Source organism: Pseudophryne corroboree, chromosome 2 (genome assembly GCF_028390025.1).
Source record: "Pseudophryne corroboree isolate aPseCor3 chromosome 2, aPseCor3.hap2, whole genome shotgun sequence".
In the NCBI taxonomy this organism is placed as follows: Eukaryota; Metazoa; Chordata; class Amphibia; order Anura; family Myobatrachidae; genus Pseudophryne; species Pseudophryne corroboree.
The window spans coordinates 185,871,821-185,889,076 of record NC_086445.1 but is presented as its reverse complement, the minus strand read 5'-3'; the positions used below and the strand labels follow the sequence as shown (position 1 = coordinate 185,889,076).

The 17,256-nt window shown below is 44.2% G+C and overlaps 1 protein-coding gene across 6 annotated transcripts in view; it reads right to left on the bottom strand.

Moving 5' to 3' along the window:
- Window positions 1-442: 442 nt before the first annotated feature.
- AMHR2 (anti-Mullerian hormone receptor type 2) overlaps window positions 443-17,256 on the bottom strand; it is a 121,406-nt gene continuing 104,592 nt past the window's right edge. For 3 of the 6 annotated variants that reach the window (XM_063952122.1, XM_063952133.1, XM_063952123.1), the window contains 2 exons: window positions 9,183-9,319; window positions 443-2,747 (listed from right to left, as the gene is read on the bottom strand). In XM_063952122.1, the coding sequence (XP_063808192.1) occupies window positions 2,589-2,747; window positions 9,183-9,319 (296 nt within the window). In that variant the 3' untranslated portion in view covers window positions 443-2,588. Of the gene's footprint in view, window positions 2,748-3,529; window positions 3,598-9,182; window positions 9,320-17,256 lie in introns of those variants that run through there. The other 3 variants (XM_063952132.1, XM_063952125.1, XM_063952124.1) reach the window with 3 other exon arrangements.

Genomic DNA, 17,256 nt, shown 5'->3' with positions numbered 1-17,256 from the left:
AAAGTTATCCCACACTGATACTATGCCTTAGTTTCGACACGTACCCCTGTCCGTGTACGGAAGCCCCTATATGGACATAGAGCTCATGATGTCCTCATGCTGTATGATATCCTGCATGTAATGTCGTATGCTACTTCTATTTATCCAATCATATGCTTGCACATATTGTATACACCCATGTTTCTTATCTATATAGTACGCTGTAATTTTTACAATAAACAGAGTGATTCTTAACTACAGCTGCGTGCTTACTCTTTGTGTTAAGAGTTACTCTCACGGGTACCTAAGGGGTCATCAAATCGAGGTGGTTCAGAGATATAATCCTTACAGTTATCAGATTCTATCTTAATGGAGTCCATACATAGATACTTTAAACTTTTTGAAACTCTGGACTGGTATCTACATGAAAGAATAACTGAGACATTTTGATTTTGTTTTTCCTCTTTATTTAAGACTTTATTGTTAAGTTACGAACTGATTACAAGAATATATATACATAGTTTATGAGAACACATAGTATGTTAGCATGCCAATTGCTTTTCCTTTGGCTGTGATACAGTACTTATCCTTTTGACCATGGGAATTCAAATTGCATCCACTTTGACTTATAGCTATTGTGTGTTTTTTTTTTTTTACTGTTTATATACTCGTATGTAAAAAATGAATGTGTATTCTTTTACCCAACCACCTTGTACCATTATACATATTCCATATCTCCTTTTTTGTGAGATATTTTGAAAACGCATAAACATATTTTGAAAAAAAAAAAAAGACTTTGCAAAGTTGGGAGAAGTGACAATAATGATCATTACATGAAGAACTCAGCCGTAATCTGAATTTATGCTGAAGATCCAGAAAGGAAAATAAAGTTCAGATTGCAAATGCCAGATAGTATTTCATACAATGAGCCTGGGTCGGGCACACAACAAACGCAGCAGCGTCTATTGGTGGTCACCCATCTGTAAGTTTATGCAAGGGATCCACAAACTCCTCCCCTTTTGTACATTTGTGCATTTGAATGTGCAAGGACTGAGATGCCCACTTTTAGAACCCATGCACGCTGTACTACCCATAGGTGTGTCCTATATGCCACCATTGGTTACACCATCGAAGATTGTACCAGTCCTATGGCAGGTGCAGCTTCCCTGTCTGACCACGTCCCGCTATGCCTGCGGCTGTGCATTTGTGAACACAGCCTCTTGCATTGACAACTCCCATAATACACCCACTGAACGGGCCATTTTTGCATGCACTAGAAGCCACCTCCTAGTCACCATCCAGGAACGCCCATCAAATTTTTGCCACTTCTCTGAATAAATCACAACAGCACCATTGTTCATTTACTCTGTGTAATGCATCGGTTATAGGGGGCTGTGGAATGTTTTGCCATGCACAATTGCAAATAATCACCCAACTACAAGAACATCGGGATTACGTGTGGCTCTGAATCAGACCAAATGACTGTTTAAACACAACTTACAAATTGCACGTAGTGGCATATTTATTATAAATTGTGGCCAGCCCCATAAAATTAAAAATCCTTGTAGTGGCAATAAGGATTCTTTTTTTCAGGGGAGATTTCCAATCAAAGTCGCCAGGACATGGGCTCTATTCAGAGCACATTCCGGTGATCAGTAAGAATCAAAGTGATCACATGGCAGATGACTTTGCTTCCGTGTTCTGACCCTGGCTAATGTGCTGCTTTTCAGCTGCTCTTCCACTATGCAGAAATATCACAATTGGAATTGCAACAGCTTCAGCGTACGGGAGAGGTATGGCAAGACCCCTTACCGGCAGGGCTGCCCTATGACAGTAAGTTTTCCCACACATGCAAGATCTGGAAAGCTGCTGTACACTTTGTGGATCTTGTAAACTACTCCTATGGGAAGAGCTGATGCGAGGGCTGGCGGTGGAAAACAGGAGATAGCTCCGCTATCTCCTGCTTTATGTCTTGTTAAATTTAAGGCATATTTAGTTCGGTCTTTAAGCATGTGGAAACAGCAGATTCCACATATTTTAACTTAAGGTCAGAATTGCTTGATAAGTACTAGACCCCATGAGTCTTAGAGAGAGGTAGCAGTGGCTATGAAAGCGTCAGACCTGTTTTGAGTAGAGAATAATATCTTTTACATGTTAAATGCAACTACTCTCCACCATCGATTCTGACACCGAGCACCAGGTACAGAGAGAACATGGAGTCACTGATAAGGTTGATCAACTTATATGAGACAAACTATAGTAAATGCATGCACCACTGTTACACTAATTATTTCATGTAATGTGGCTAACTCCTGCTGCAGGCATATTAACATGAAGAGTAATCAGTTGATCCAGTAAATCTGTCATGGATTAAATCCCTATCAGAAGAAAAAGCATCCAAAGTACATTCTACATGTAACACTTTTACTGCGTTGTCTGTTCTCTAGCACATGTGTATACAGTGGCCTGTTCTTGCTATGATTTCCTAAAGTCACATATGCTTTTTATAGCCAAACGGCCAGACATTCTCAAGAAGAGGAAATGTAATTATATAACCCAATAGATTAGATTTATTTTGCTGTATGTTTCAGACAAGGAGATGTCCGGAATCAGATATTCCCGTTGTTATGAAGAGCGTCCTCTGGCAGCAGACTGAAGGGCATGAGAAATAGGTCACACAGTCTCTGCTCTGCGCATTGCGCAGTCAGACGAGCATCATTGTCAGGGTCCCAGCAATCCTCCAGTGTCTCACACAATGTCTTGTAGAGCTGAGAGCAAGAATACAGATACAACATAAATGGCATCATTGTACTACCTTATATTGGTAACATGAAGTCATTTTACACGGAACCATATTCTCTTGACATTTACATAGTACAAGCTACCTACACTGAAATCACCCATAGATGACAAGGAATCAATGCCCCTAAAGATCATGGAGTTTGGTAAAATACATTTATTCAGGTCAATCCATTTGCAGATGAAGGGTGCAAGTGCCACTGCAACGACGTGGAGACGCCAGCAACTGCACCGTATCTCGCACCCCTCTCTCACCCCGAATTTACACAATTTTGTATGCAGCCCTAGGGGGCTGCAAACAAAATTGTGCGAGTTCAAGCTGTCGTAAAATACTAACTAGCGGGGTGTGAGATCTTTGCCCACAATTGCATTCTCCCCATTGTGTCATAGCTTAGTATTTAACTTAATAGAAAGACAAACTGAACAAGATAAAAATTGCCTGTAGGGAGAGGCGTAACTAAATCTATGGGGGCCCCATAGCAACATCCCTCCCCCCCTTCCCTGCTGTACTCTACTCAGTGCGGGGCAAGCACTCACCTCCTGATCCCATTGGCCGGATTCACCTTTCCTAGCAGTATGCTGCTGTAGGGTGCTGTACCATCTGCTGTCCCACCTGGCTCAGTGTCTCCTCACTGATGCATTATTGTAATGATGTAATGTATCAGTGAGCAGAGACAGCACGCTGCTAGGAAATGTCATACCGCCCACAGGGATCAGGAGGTAAGCGCCTGCCCCATGCAGTATTACTTACTTGGTATGGTGCAGGGGGAGGGCCAGGCCCCTTAGCAGCCGCACTCCCTACTGTAGCTACGCCCATGCCTGTAGATGAAATAACTTCAATATAATGTCTGGCATGGTTTTGTGTGCCACCATGGACCTCGTTTTCGAAGCCCTCTTTATGACCACAATATATTGTGTGTCAGACTTCCATGGTGCGCATGCTGGTCTATCCTGTCTCATTTAGACTTCTAGGAGACGCCTGTGCAAACTAGACGTCTGCCTGGGTTTAAAAGGCAAAGGTACCTATAGAGGCCCACTGTGTAAGAAGTGTTTTCACATCAGTCCAAACTTCTACTTTCATTAAGATATATATTTTTTTTCTGTTTTTTTTCATTATATTATAAATGAATCATGAAAGGAAGGATCCATCAGCAGTGTCTTTATTACATGTGCCTATTTTGTGTCTATGACCCTTATTTAACATTGGATCCTTACAAATGCGTTCTTATGCCAAAGTGCAACCGGAAGTAGAGAACAGAAAGTACAGAACGAGGATGTTACAATTACCCGGGAGCTAAGTTATGCAGTCTGCTCTCCCAGGTAATGGACAGAAAAGAGGTAGTGAGGCTGCGCTGAATTTGATGAATATAACAATAATAATGTAATAAGTAAAACACAATTTTATTCCTAAAATAGGTACAATAGGTATATATTAAAAACGAAATACATAAAATGCATATCAGAAACAAATGGTATAGTTTCTATGTTTCGAAAAACATTTCTAAAGGGTTACCCAATTCGCCAGGTAGAAAGTGTGGAATTGTGGAGTTTTTTGCAGTGACCGTTCCAAGATGTTTTCCCCTGTAGTGTTACAGTCCAGCATATATCTAGAAAGAATTTCAAACAGAAGTCGGAATTCTTCCCTATTAAATCTAAGGGTTCTAGTATAGAAACTTTTTACAAAGTCACTTTGGATGACTTTAAGACAATGTGTACAGATATTCATCTTCATCCACAAAAGAGTAAATCCAATCTGTCCAGACAAGAGAAGAGGGCTATCAACATCTTAACAAAGGATAAATCTATAATTATTAAAGAAGCAGACAAGGGGGGTGGACTTGTTATACAGAATAAGACCGACTATATATTGGAGGCCATGAGACAGCTAGAAAATCCTGAGTTCTACACTAAACTGAGTAGCGATCCCACTCAGGACTTCCTCCGGGAGCTTGCGACTCTTCTGGAGGGGGCCCTAGATGCTGGAGTCACATCCAAAGAGGAATACCACTTTTTATATTCTGCACATCCAGTCACTCCTGTTATCATTTACCAAAGATACACAAATCCCTCACTTCACCTCCCGGGCGACCTATTATTTCTGGTATTCACTCCCTCACGTCCAATTTATCTTTTTATGTGGATTCACACTTACAACCCCGTGTACCCACACTCAGGTCCCACATCAAGGACACTACTCACTTCTTATCCCTTATTAAAGATGTGAAATGGCTAAATTCATATGCATTTCTTACCTTGGATGTTCAAAGCTTATACTCAAACATACCACATGAAAAAGGTTTACTTACAATATCCAACCGACTCAATCAAGATGGGGACCTGAGTGAGACTCGCAAGAAATTTATAATTGATTCTATTTCATTTATTTTACATCACAATTATTTTTTATTTCTTCAATCTCACTATTTACAAGTCAAGGGTACTGCCATGGGGACCAGGTTCGCCCCAAGTTATGCCAACCTCTATGTAGGCGAACTGGAGGAACATCTAATCTGGGGGGGGGGGCCTGGGGGGCGAGCCTGGTCCTGTATGGCAGATACATTGACGACCTATTTATTATTTGGGATGGGGATTCACACTCAGCACAGTTATTTGTTGATTCTCTTAATTGCAATACTTACGGTTTAATTCTCACTCACCAATATCACTCCCAATGTATTAATTTTTTGGATGTGTCACTAGAAGCCAAAGATGGCAAAATATACGCCATCAACTATACCAAGGAAGTGGGCACTAATGCATATCTGCATTATTCCAGTGCCCACTACCCCCCCTGGAAGAGGAGCATTCCCAGGGGTCAGCTCATACGCCTTAGACGCAATTGTTCTGACATAGCATCTTTCGAAATTCAAGCATTAGAGATGTTAAAATCATTTGAACAGAGAGGATATCCTGTAGTCCTCCTAAACAAAGCACTTGAGGAAGTCAGAAAAATAGATAGGAATACACTATTATCCCAAAAAGAGGATAGAGCTAATACAACAGGAGATGAGAAACCAGTAGCATTTATTTCTACATATAACAGTCAGTGCCCTCAAATCAAACAAATTATAAGGAAAAATCATAACATCCTTAAACAGGACTATCTAATAGCACCCTTACTACCAGCCGATCCTGTTTTCATTTTTCGGAAGAATAGATCTCTCCGAAATACACTAGCACCAAGCTTCTTGAAATCGGATCTAAAACCTACGGTCCAACCAGACTCTTGGCTCCCATCCAATATTAAAGGGTTTTTTAAATGCGGAGCAACGAGGTGTATCACTTGTAACCATATAGATAATAGAACTAAAACTATTAAAACTGAAAATAACGATGCATTATATGAAATTAAACATTTCATTAATTGTAATTCATCTTACGTTATATATATTCTTTCATGTGAATGCGGACTTAAGTATGTAGGTCGTACTACTAGAAAACTTAAAATCAGGTTTCTCGAACATCGGAGAAATATTATCAAGAGACTGACTTCTCACAGTGTTTCTCAACACTTTCATGAGCTCCACCAAGGCAACCCCAACTGCCTTAAATTAGTTGGAGTGGAACATATCCCAGTAACCAGTAGGGGAGGGGACCGATACAAAAAACTATGTCAACAGGAAGCCTATTGGATGTTTAGAATGGGCTCCATCTACCCCGGGGGCCTTAATGAGGCTGTAGAACTAAACACCATAATATGATATGTTAGTAGCAACTAACCCTTTTACTATTTTTGGACCCCACCCCTATATAGGTTACATAGTACTCCTATAAAGCTATAATTCTCTTTGCAAAAATGGTGGATTTCGGTGGCACGAGCGGATCACCTTTACAGTGCTCTGCTGGCCCCGCCGAACCCTAAAGTATATATAGATTACATGTGGGGACATATGCTTGGTCCCTTTACCACCACATCTATTATAATATCTAGATAAAGCTAATGAACTGAACACTAAGTGGTTATGAAGAACTTTATCCCATCTGTCTTCTTGGGAAAATAATCATTTATTATTTATATGGTGGATGTGATATTATTGTGATTAAGATATTTCGGGTTTGTCATGCAAATCAAACAACCCCCCTATCTATGTTTGAATACTGTTCCCGTAGGGCTAGATTTCTTACTATCAAAATGGCCGCTGCTCCGCCTAAATATAACTCTCTACTATCTGAATGACTGGTTGGCGGAAGCGCCACATCCCCCACATACTGGAGGGCGGAAGCGCGGTCCACGTTGGGTCACGTGCACTGACGCAGTCACGTGTTCCCCACCATACGGACCAGGGCGGAAGAGCCGCCACGATCCCTGGTCTGTTTAGCTAACTACGTCACCAGGTTGCCCAGCAACCATTCCCCTATCCTCTCGCACAGCGGAAGTATGTAATCTAAAGTCCCAATCACGTGACATGTAGGTCACGTGATCGGAACACCTACTAGGAAATACGAAATCCTAATACCGCTCTCCATTATGTTCCCCCACCAATAATAAAAGTCTATAATGCTGTTTCCATGACAATACGAGTAACAACAAACTCACTCATTGGCCACTGTTTTCCAACACATTTCCTGTCCGCTTTTATTTATTTATTTATTAAAAAACCTTCAATTAATTTGGTTTTTATGAATAATTTCTATATTTACTGTATACTATATCCCATCTGAAGTAGGTCTGTCTAAGCTCATAAGTTTGCTCTAATTTTATGCACCCATTTTTAAAGTGATTACGTAATTATGCAATCAGGTGTTTCCAGGGGCTAATTAGCCACCATATTAGAAGGGGTATATAAACCCCACATGTCCTAACCATGGATACCTTTGATAAAGCTGCTAGTTGACTGCAGCGAAACGCGTCAGGTGTACCAGGGACCCCCGCCAGGAATTGTTCTGAAGGAGGACCGAACCATTCCCCGAACTTTGTCCAGACGGCCTTACCAAATTCTCAGACTGCATACAGCAATAATTGCATAAAGGACTGTACCAACCGTAACGCATGAGGAGCTCTCCACCAAAGAATCTGGAGCACACTGCCCTCTAACGGTAATTAGTCCACCCATTGGATATTGCTTATTTCTGAGACTGTTGTCTATGCTGGACTGTAACACTACAGGGGAAAACATCTTGGAACGGTCACTGCAAAAAACTCCACAATTCCACACTTTCTACCTGGCGAATTGGGTAACCCTTTAGAAATGTTTTTCGAAACATAGAAACTATACCATTTGTTTCTGATATGCATTTTATGTATTTAGTTTTTAATATATACCTATTGTACCTATTTTAGGAATAAAATTGTGTTTTACTTATTACATTATTATTGTTATATTCATCAAATTCAGCGCAGCCTCACTACCTCTTTTCTGTGTATTGTATATGGGAGTGACTTCCCCTTTCCTGAGACTGCAGCTCGGTGAAATATCTCCTACCTAAAGCGCCCGAGTACCCTTGGGTAACCAAATTTTCCACTCTCCCAGGTAATGGACCTGGGGGGTGATTCTGACCTGATCGCTGGGCTGCTACATTTGTTATACTGCGTTCAGATAGTCACCTCCCAAGGACAGTGTATGCTGAGCTGCAAAAAAACCCTCAGTTAGCGGACAGCTGCAAATCCATTCGCACCTCACTCACCATTGAATGATTTTTCCAGTGTGTGCAGTCTGTGCGCAGCCCAGGACTTACTCCTACAGTGCAATGAGAACAGGTAGATCGGGGCCGGAGCTGGTGTCACACCCTCCCTGAAAACGTTTGGGAACGCCTGCGTTTTTGCTGACACTCCCAGTAAACGGTCAGTTACCACCCAAAAATGGCCACTTCCTGTCCTTGCGAATGCCCGTGCAACTGAAATTTTCGCACCAGTCTGACGCTGTCTGGCGATGCCTGTTGTTTGCGACGCCTGCGCGCTTAGCGATGCATACACATGTGCAGTCTATTGCTGAGCGCCTACTGTGCGAAAACGCACAGCAATGATTAGGTCTGAATCACCACCTTGGAGCTATTCAATTACAGGATAGTGATAAACCCGAGAGCAGTCCCAAGATAGCAATTAACTCTTACTTCGCCTGTGGAGTGTATATGAGCAGAAGTAAAAGTTAACTCCTGCCTCCATGCTGCTTGCAGGTTTATCAGTGGTCTGTAATTGAATAGCTACAGGCACTCTACCTGGGAGTACAGGAGCACAACTCTACCCAGGGCTAATCGAATGCCCTCATTCTGCTTCTCCACAAACACCACTATCTTGCTCCACAAACTCATAAGCTTTTGCAGAGATCTAGACAAAGCAGCACAAATCGCGGCACATCAACAAAGAGAATTTTACACTGCGCCTCAGCCACATGGTAAATGTGATAGTGACTAGGCACTAAGTATGATGCAGCTGTAGCTGCTTTCAGCTTTAAAAGAGATATCACCTGGAGATTTTTGTTCCAGTTCTTGGGGAGTTGTGGCCGTTGTTTGTTCTCCACCACCAATGATCGCAGCTCATCCAGGCTGGGGTTTGAACCCAGCTCATCCAAGAAAACAACCCGAAACTCCGGAGACTGATGATCTAACAGCGACATAAAGGGCCAATTATGAGCAGTAGATGTAGTGTCAGTCATAACATCACACACGTGTAAGTGCGAATCACGTACCTATTTTGTGTAACTACACAGATTACCATAAAATATTGTACCAAACTCTTTGATAAATGGGGCCAATTGCCTCACATAGCCTGCAGTAGCACAGCAAGCCAGACCAGCACAAAGGAGACTGACTCAGTGGGATGTCGCTGTAATTTCAACAGTTCTATCTTTCACATTTGTCTAGCAGAAATTTTAAGAGCTTAATGTAGTATAATATTCCTGTTGCCAGGCTTTCCTTATCTCCAGGATTTGAGTTGGTAAACCATGCATGCAGAACCACATACTCTGCACCCATGACTATAGATACACCATTGGAGAGTAACAGAAACTGCTGAAATGGTTTAACCAGTCCATAAATTCATCTTTCTCTTATGTTCTAGAGGACACTGGGGTCCACATTAGTACCATGGGGTATAGACGGGTCCACTAGGAGCCTTGGGCACTTTAAGAAATCAATAGTGTACATTGGCCCCTCCTACCAGACTCAGTTTAGAAAATGTGCCCGGAGGAGCCTGTCATGCTTAGGGAAGCTCCTGAAGAGTTTTCTGCATTTATGTTCCGTTTGTTGTTTTCAGGCAGGGCTGATTGGCACCAACCTGCCTGCTTCGTGGGACTTAGGGGGGAGAACGGCCCAACTTCCTGAAGAGTTAATGGTCCTGGTCCCCGCTGACAGGACACTGAGCTCCTGAGGGAGTCATTCGCAAGCCCCACCACGGCGAGCATACCCTTCCGCAGCACACCGCCACCCCTAACAGAGCCAGAAGATAGAAGAGTGGTGAGTACAGCGCTGGCGTCCCGGTTAGCGGGCCACTGGTGGGAATGGTGGCACAAGGGTGGGAGCGCAGCGCTGATGCAGGCTGCGCTCCAGGGGGGCTCAGTAAGGACATACATAGAATGTGTCCAGCTGTAAGGCAGGCGCGCTGATCCACCAACGAGTACCCAAATCTGGCCACTTACCTAACAGAGGGTTTTAACCCTCTGTTAGTCACAATAAGCCCTCAGGCCAGTATAAAAAATGCGGGAAGCCGCGCGCCATTACGGGGGCGGGGCTTCACTGTGAGCGGATCCAGCAGCTCACCAGCGCCATTTTCCCTCTCCAGCTTCAACTGACAGGATTCACAGGGAAGTGCAGCTCCTCCACAAGGACTTCACGTCTCCTTAGCGGTACCAGGGGGTCTTAGTAAGGGGGGGAGCAGTGTTCAAATACTAAGCCCTATTAAGGTGCTTAGTTTGGATACCAGCTGAGTTTTACCTTAGCTAGAAGGGCACTGTGTGGCTGGCTCCGGCTTCTGTGTCTCCCTGCAGGCTCTGTGTGGGTTAAACTGTGTTTTCGCCTCCGGTGTGTGTGTGGGTGTGTGTCCCTTCCCGTTGCAATGTCCAGGGACTGTGTTTCCTGCACAGCAGAGTGTCTGTCCTCCCCAGAAGACTCACTACCCTGTACTCGGGACAGTGTACATTCTCAGGCCAGTGGGGCTGAACCCCCATGGTTGGATTCCATTAAAGGGAAGATATCTAATATTTCTACTAAATTATCCCATACTGAAAAAGAGACGCAGTTCTTAAGACAGTCTATGGATGACCTGATAAATAGAGATTCAGTTCCCATACCAGCATCTCATGTCCTCATTTGCCCACAAAAGCGTACTCTGACCCATCTCATGCAGGATGATACTGATGATGATACATGAGACCCAGAGGAGGGTGAGGTGGATGCAACTGGGGATGATGCTGTCCTGTCACAAGGTATACAGGCTCTGATAGAAGCTATCAGAAATGTCCTGCACATTCCTGACAGGGTGGCGGAGGTAGAGGAGGAATCTTATTTTAATGTAAAAAAGAAATCCTCAACAACTTTTCCTGCATCTAAGACATTGAATGCCCTGTTTGAGGAAACTTCCTTTCCCTTTCCTCTGCACGATTGAAAGAAATGGGAAAACTCGCCGATTGTGGACGCATCAGTGTCTAGATTGTCAGGTAAGATAGTCTTACCTGTTCCTGGGGCAGCATCCTTAAAGGACCACTCTCAAATCTTTATACACTGCTGCGGGTGTGGCCCATAGACCCACTATTGCTTGTGCATGGATCACTAAGGCCATTGCTAAGTGGTCAGGTAACCTAATTGATGAATTAGGTTCCTTACCCAGGGGGGAAATAATTTTACTCCTACAGCATAGTCAAGACTCTGCTAACTTTATGGTGGAGGACATAAAGGAAATTGGGTTGCTTAACGCATGCACCACTTCCATGGCAGTGTCAGCATGCAGGGGCTTGTGGCTACACCAGTGGACTGCGGATGCGGATTCCAGGAAAGGCGTTGAAAGCCTACCATTCACAGGTGAGGCCCTTTTTGGAGATTAACTGGATAAGTGGATATCCAAGGCTATGGCGGGTAAGTCTACGTACCTTCCTTCTGCAGCACCCCAAGCTAGGAAAACGTACTCTGCTCCACATCTGCAGTCCTTTCAGACACCGAAATTTAGAAACAAAACCAAGGTTTCTTCTACAGCCTTTAAAGGCAATAAAGGTAAACCCAGAAAACCAGAAGCTGCAGGTTCTCAGGAACAGACCTGCAGATCTGCTTCCTCAAAGCCTTCAGCATGACGGTGGACTGCAGTGCATGGAAGACAGGCAGGTGGGAGCCCGGTTACGTTATTTCAGTCACATTTTGGTGGCATCTTGCCTGAATCCATGGGTAATAGACCTTATCACCCAGGGATACAGACTGGAGTTTCAGAAACTCCCACCTCACAGATTCTTCAAATCAGGCTTACCAGCTTCTTCAGAAGCAAGTATGGCTTTACAGACAGCCATTTAAAAGCTGGTACTGACTCAGGTCATTGTCCCAGTTCCAGCTCAACTACAAAACAAGGGTTATTACTCCAACCTGTTTGTGGTTCCGAAACTGGACGGTTCGGTGAGGCCCTTTTAAACCTCAAATCACTGAACCCGTACTTGCGGGTGTTCAAGTTCAAGATGGAGTCTCTGAAAGCGGTGATCTCAGGTCTGGAGGAAGGGGAATTTCTGGTGTCTCTGGACATCAAGGATGCGTACCTTCATATTCCGATTTGGCCACCTCATCAGGCTTATCTACGGTTTGCATTACAGGACTGTCACTACCAGTTCCAGGCCCTGCCATTTGGTCTCTCCACGGCACCGAGGGTATTTACCAAGGTAATGGCAGAGATGATGTCTCTCCTCTGCAAGCAGGGAGTGAACATAATACCATACCTGGACAACCTACTGATAAAAGCAACATCCAGGCAGAGGTTGTTGGACAGCATTGTTCGCTCAACCCGGCTACTCCAGGATCACGGGTGGATTCTGAACTTACCAAAATCCCACCTGAAACCCACACGGAGGCTTCTGTTCCTGGGGATGATACTGGATATGGAGAAACAGAAGGTATTCCTTCCATTGGAAAAGGCATTGGTAATCCACAATCCAGTCGATGGTGTGGGATGTTCTAAAACCACCCCGGATATCGGTGCATCTATGCATTCGCCTTCTGGGGAAGATGGTAGCCTCTTATGAGGCTCTGCAGTATGGAAGGTTTCACGCAAGGCCCTTCCAGCTGGATCTGTTGGAGAAATGGTCCAGATCACATCTCCACATGCACCAGAGGATACATCTGTCACCAAAAGCCAGGAGTTCTCTTCTATGGTGGCCATATATAGTAGCAGATGCTCAATTAGCTTAGTGATATAATTCAGGTGCTTGAAAGGGAGGGGTGTTTTTAAGCAAGAAAAAAAAAGGCATTTGGTTTCCCCCAGCACCCTGAATGGTAACAGTAACCAGATTTAAATCCCACACAATATTAGAATTCAGAGATCTCGGTTACATACATTTGCGCAAATATATGTAACAGAGATCTCTGAATTCTAATATTGTGTGGGATTTAAATCTGGTTACTGTTACCATTCAGGATGCTGGGGGAAACCAAATGCCTTTTTTTTTCCTTCTGTGGTGGCTTCAGACTTATCACCTGACCGAGGGTCGAAGGTTCCGGATTCAAAATTGTATTCTTCTGACCACAGACGTAAGCCTCAGAGGTTGGGGAGCGGTTACCCAGGGAAAAAGGTTCCAAGGAAAACGGTCAAGTCAGGAAGCCATTTTTCCGATCAACATTCTGGAACTAAGGGCCATATACAACGCCCTTCTGCAGGCGTCCCATCTTCTTCAAGATCACGCCATTCAGGTTGAGGTGGACAATGTGACGGCAGTAATGTACATAAACCGACAGGGTGGAACAAAGAGCAAAGCAGCAATGTCAGAGGTAACAAGAATCCTCCTCTGGGCAGAAAGACACGCAGTGGCGCTGTCGGCAATCTTCATTCCGGGAGTAGACAACTGGGAAGCGGACTTCCTCAGCAGACCCGACCTCCACCCGGGAGGGTGGGGCCTTCACCCACAGGTGTTCGACTCCTTAACTCGTCGGCGGGGAATTCCACAAATAGACATGATGGCCTCTCGTCTCAACAAGAAGCTAAAGCAGTAATGTTCCAGGTCGAGTGACCCACAAGCAGTGGAGGTGGACGGTCTGGTGACTCCATGGGTCTACCAGATGGTTTATGTGTTTCCGCCTCTTCCATTGATCCCAAGAATTCTCAGACGAATAAAAAGGGAAAAGGTCCAAGCAATCCTCATTGCTCCGGATTTGCCAAGAAGGGTCTGGTACGCGGATCTACTGGAGATGCTCCTAGAGGACCCGTGGCCTCTGCCTCTTCGAGAGGATCTTCTAAAACAGGGGCCGTTCGTCTATCAAGACTTACCATGGCTACGTTTGACGGCATGGAAGTTGAGCGTCAAATTCTAGCCCGGAAAGGCATTCCAGACAGGGTTATTCCAACCCTGATCCAAGCCAGGAAAGGGGTAATGTCTAAACATGTCTAAACATTACCACCGTATTTGGAAAAAATATGTTTCGTGGTGGGAACACAGGAAATTTCCTGCAGTGGAATTTCAACTGGGACGTTTTCGCCTTTTTCTGCAGTCAGGTGTGGATGTGGGCCTACGATTGGGCTCCTTGAAAGTCCAGATTTCGGCCTTGTCCATTTTCTTCTAGAAACAATTGGCTTCTCTCCCTGAGGTCCAGACGTTCTTGAAGGGTGTTCTGCACATTCAAATGCCCTTTGTGTCTCCCACGGCACCCTAGGATCTTAACGTGGTGTTGCAGTTTCTACAATCGGAATGGTTTGAGCCTTTACAGGAGGTTGATGTAGTTTCTTACATGGAAGACCATCACATTGTTGGCCTTGGCTTTGGCAAGACGCGTGTCGAAATTGGGGGCGTTGTCTCACAAGAGCCCCTATTTGATTTTTCATGAAGATAGAGCTAAACTCAGAACTCGTCAGCAATTTCTTCCTAAGGTGGTGTCTGCGTTTCATATCAACCAACCTATTGTGGTTCCAGTGCTTACTGACACCTCTGCTACCTCAAAGTCCTTGGCTGTTGTGAGGGCTTTGAAGATCTATGTAAAGCAGACAGCTCGTCACAGAAAATCAGACTCACTGTTTGTTCTCTATGATCCCAAGAAAATTGGGTGTCCTGCTTCAAAACAGTCTGTTGCTCGCTGGATCAGGCTTACTATCCAGCAGGCTTATTCTACGGCAGGATTGCCGGTTCCTAAATCTGTACAGGCCCACTCTATTAGATCGGTGGGTTCTTCCTGGGCGGCTGCCTGGGGTGTCTCGGCTTTACAGCTTTGCCGAGCAGCTACTTGGTCTGGTTAAAACACGTTTGCTAAGTTCTACACGTTCGATACTTTGGCATCTGAGGACCTTCAGTTTGGCGAATCAGTTCTGCAGGAACCTTAGCACTCTCCCACCCGGTTTTGGAGCTTTGGTACATCCCCATGGTATTAATGTGGACCCCAGTATCCTCTAGGATGTAAGAGAAAATAGTATTTTAATTACCTACCGGTAAATACTTTTCTCGTAGTCCGTAGAGGATACTGGGCGCTCGCCCAGTACTTTGTGTTTTCCTGCATTGTTATTTCGTTAAGTAATGTTGTTGGTTCAGCTGTTGCTGTTCCTGTTTAGGTTTGGCTTTCCTCTTGTTTGTGTGTGCTGGTTCGAATCTCACCACTGTTTTGCTACATCCTTCCTCAGGATATATCCGTTTCCTCGGACACAGTTTCTAGACTGAGTCTGGTAGGAGGGGCATAGAGGGAGGAGCCAGTGCACACTATTGATTTCTTAAAGTGCCCAAGGCTTCTAGTGGACCCATCTATACCCCATGGTAGTAATGTGGACCCCAGTATCCTCTACGGACAACGAGAAAAGGATTTACCAGTAGATAATTAAAATCCTATTTTTTTCACTCCTGTCTGCAGAACTGTCACTTGGCTTAATGGAGGTTTGTTACAGATTTCTTGAGGTTACTTCTCTTTTTTTTTCATGCAAGTCATATCGTGCTTTATAGTACATGACAGTTCAATAGACATGACATTGTGCCTTACCAATACAATAAGGGCTTTAATTACATGGTATGGATATGCTGAGTAATGGTAGAGTGCAGTTTTTTCTCACCAGTCACAGGGCGTCATTCCGACCCGTTTGCACGCTGCTGGTTGTCACAGCGGTGCGAACGGGTCGGGACTGCGCCTGCACTTTGCCTGCAATGCGCACGCGCATCGTTGCCTAGCGGCAGCCATCGCTGGGCAACGACCAGAAGAAAGAAGAAAGTGATCGCTAGCGCGATCGCAAGAAGATTGACAGTGGGGAGGTGTTCCCGGGGTGGATACTCACCGTTTTTTGGGAGTGGTGAGTCCAATGCAGGCGTGCCAGGTGTTTGGAGGGCGGATGTCTGACGTCACTTCCGGGACCTGCATCGCTGGATCGATCGCACAGGGTAAGTAACTCTTACCCTGGTCTTGTTTTACAAGAATCTTTTTTTGCATAGCAGGACTGCACAAGCGTTCGCAGCCCTGCTATGCAGAAATACGCTCCCCCATAGGCGGCGTCTAGTTGATCGCACGGGCAGCAAAAAGTTGCTGCGTGCAATCAACTCGGAATGACCCCCATTGATTCAATAGATTATGGGGCTAATGCAGAGTTGGCTGTAAAATCGGCGTCATTTATTCCAAAGAGAAAAAAAATCACACAAAAGTTGTCATCTTTGCACCTAACCTTCAGCGTCCACCAAATATACGCCTTCCAGGTATATATGCATCCATGTCCACTTGAGTTACAATTAATTGAACACACTGTTACAGTACTTGACCAAAACATTGCTTCAGCAACTAAACTAAACTAGTATGTATACACAGACATTTTCAAAAGAGTGCTGGAAAGACTCTGTAATTATACCTTGTTATGTTAAGAAAACAAAAAGAAATATTGAAGTACATATACTGATAAGCTGAATACTGTACTTGAAATTTTCTCATATACAAGTGCTGGAGGCAATGTATAACCCATAAATTAATTTCCAGGTCTCTTAAAGGCTCATAGGAAAAATAACTGCAGGTATAAATTTAAAAGATGTCCTGTACAATAAATACCTACAGGATCCGGACCGGTTCCCGTTTGGCGCCACTAACATCTGTCCTAGCCCAGAAAAATTATCTTCTCTTCCACAAACCTCAACTCATCTTGGATTCTCTGAAGCAGCATCAAATATGTCCACTACTGAGAGCTATGGAGGATGGTTGCAGATTACATTATTGTATGGAAACTTGTAAAGTTCTTTATCTTTTTGTTCCTTAATAATGAATGTGTTTTTTCTTTGCAAGGAGCTAACAAGATACGCTGGCAGGTGGTCCGGCACCATCTTTGTCTCGCAGTGACTGCAGCTATCCCCAAAACAGTCTGGACGCACCTGCATTGTCTGGATCATGCCCACCAAATGTAGGCTTGGTCCA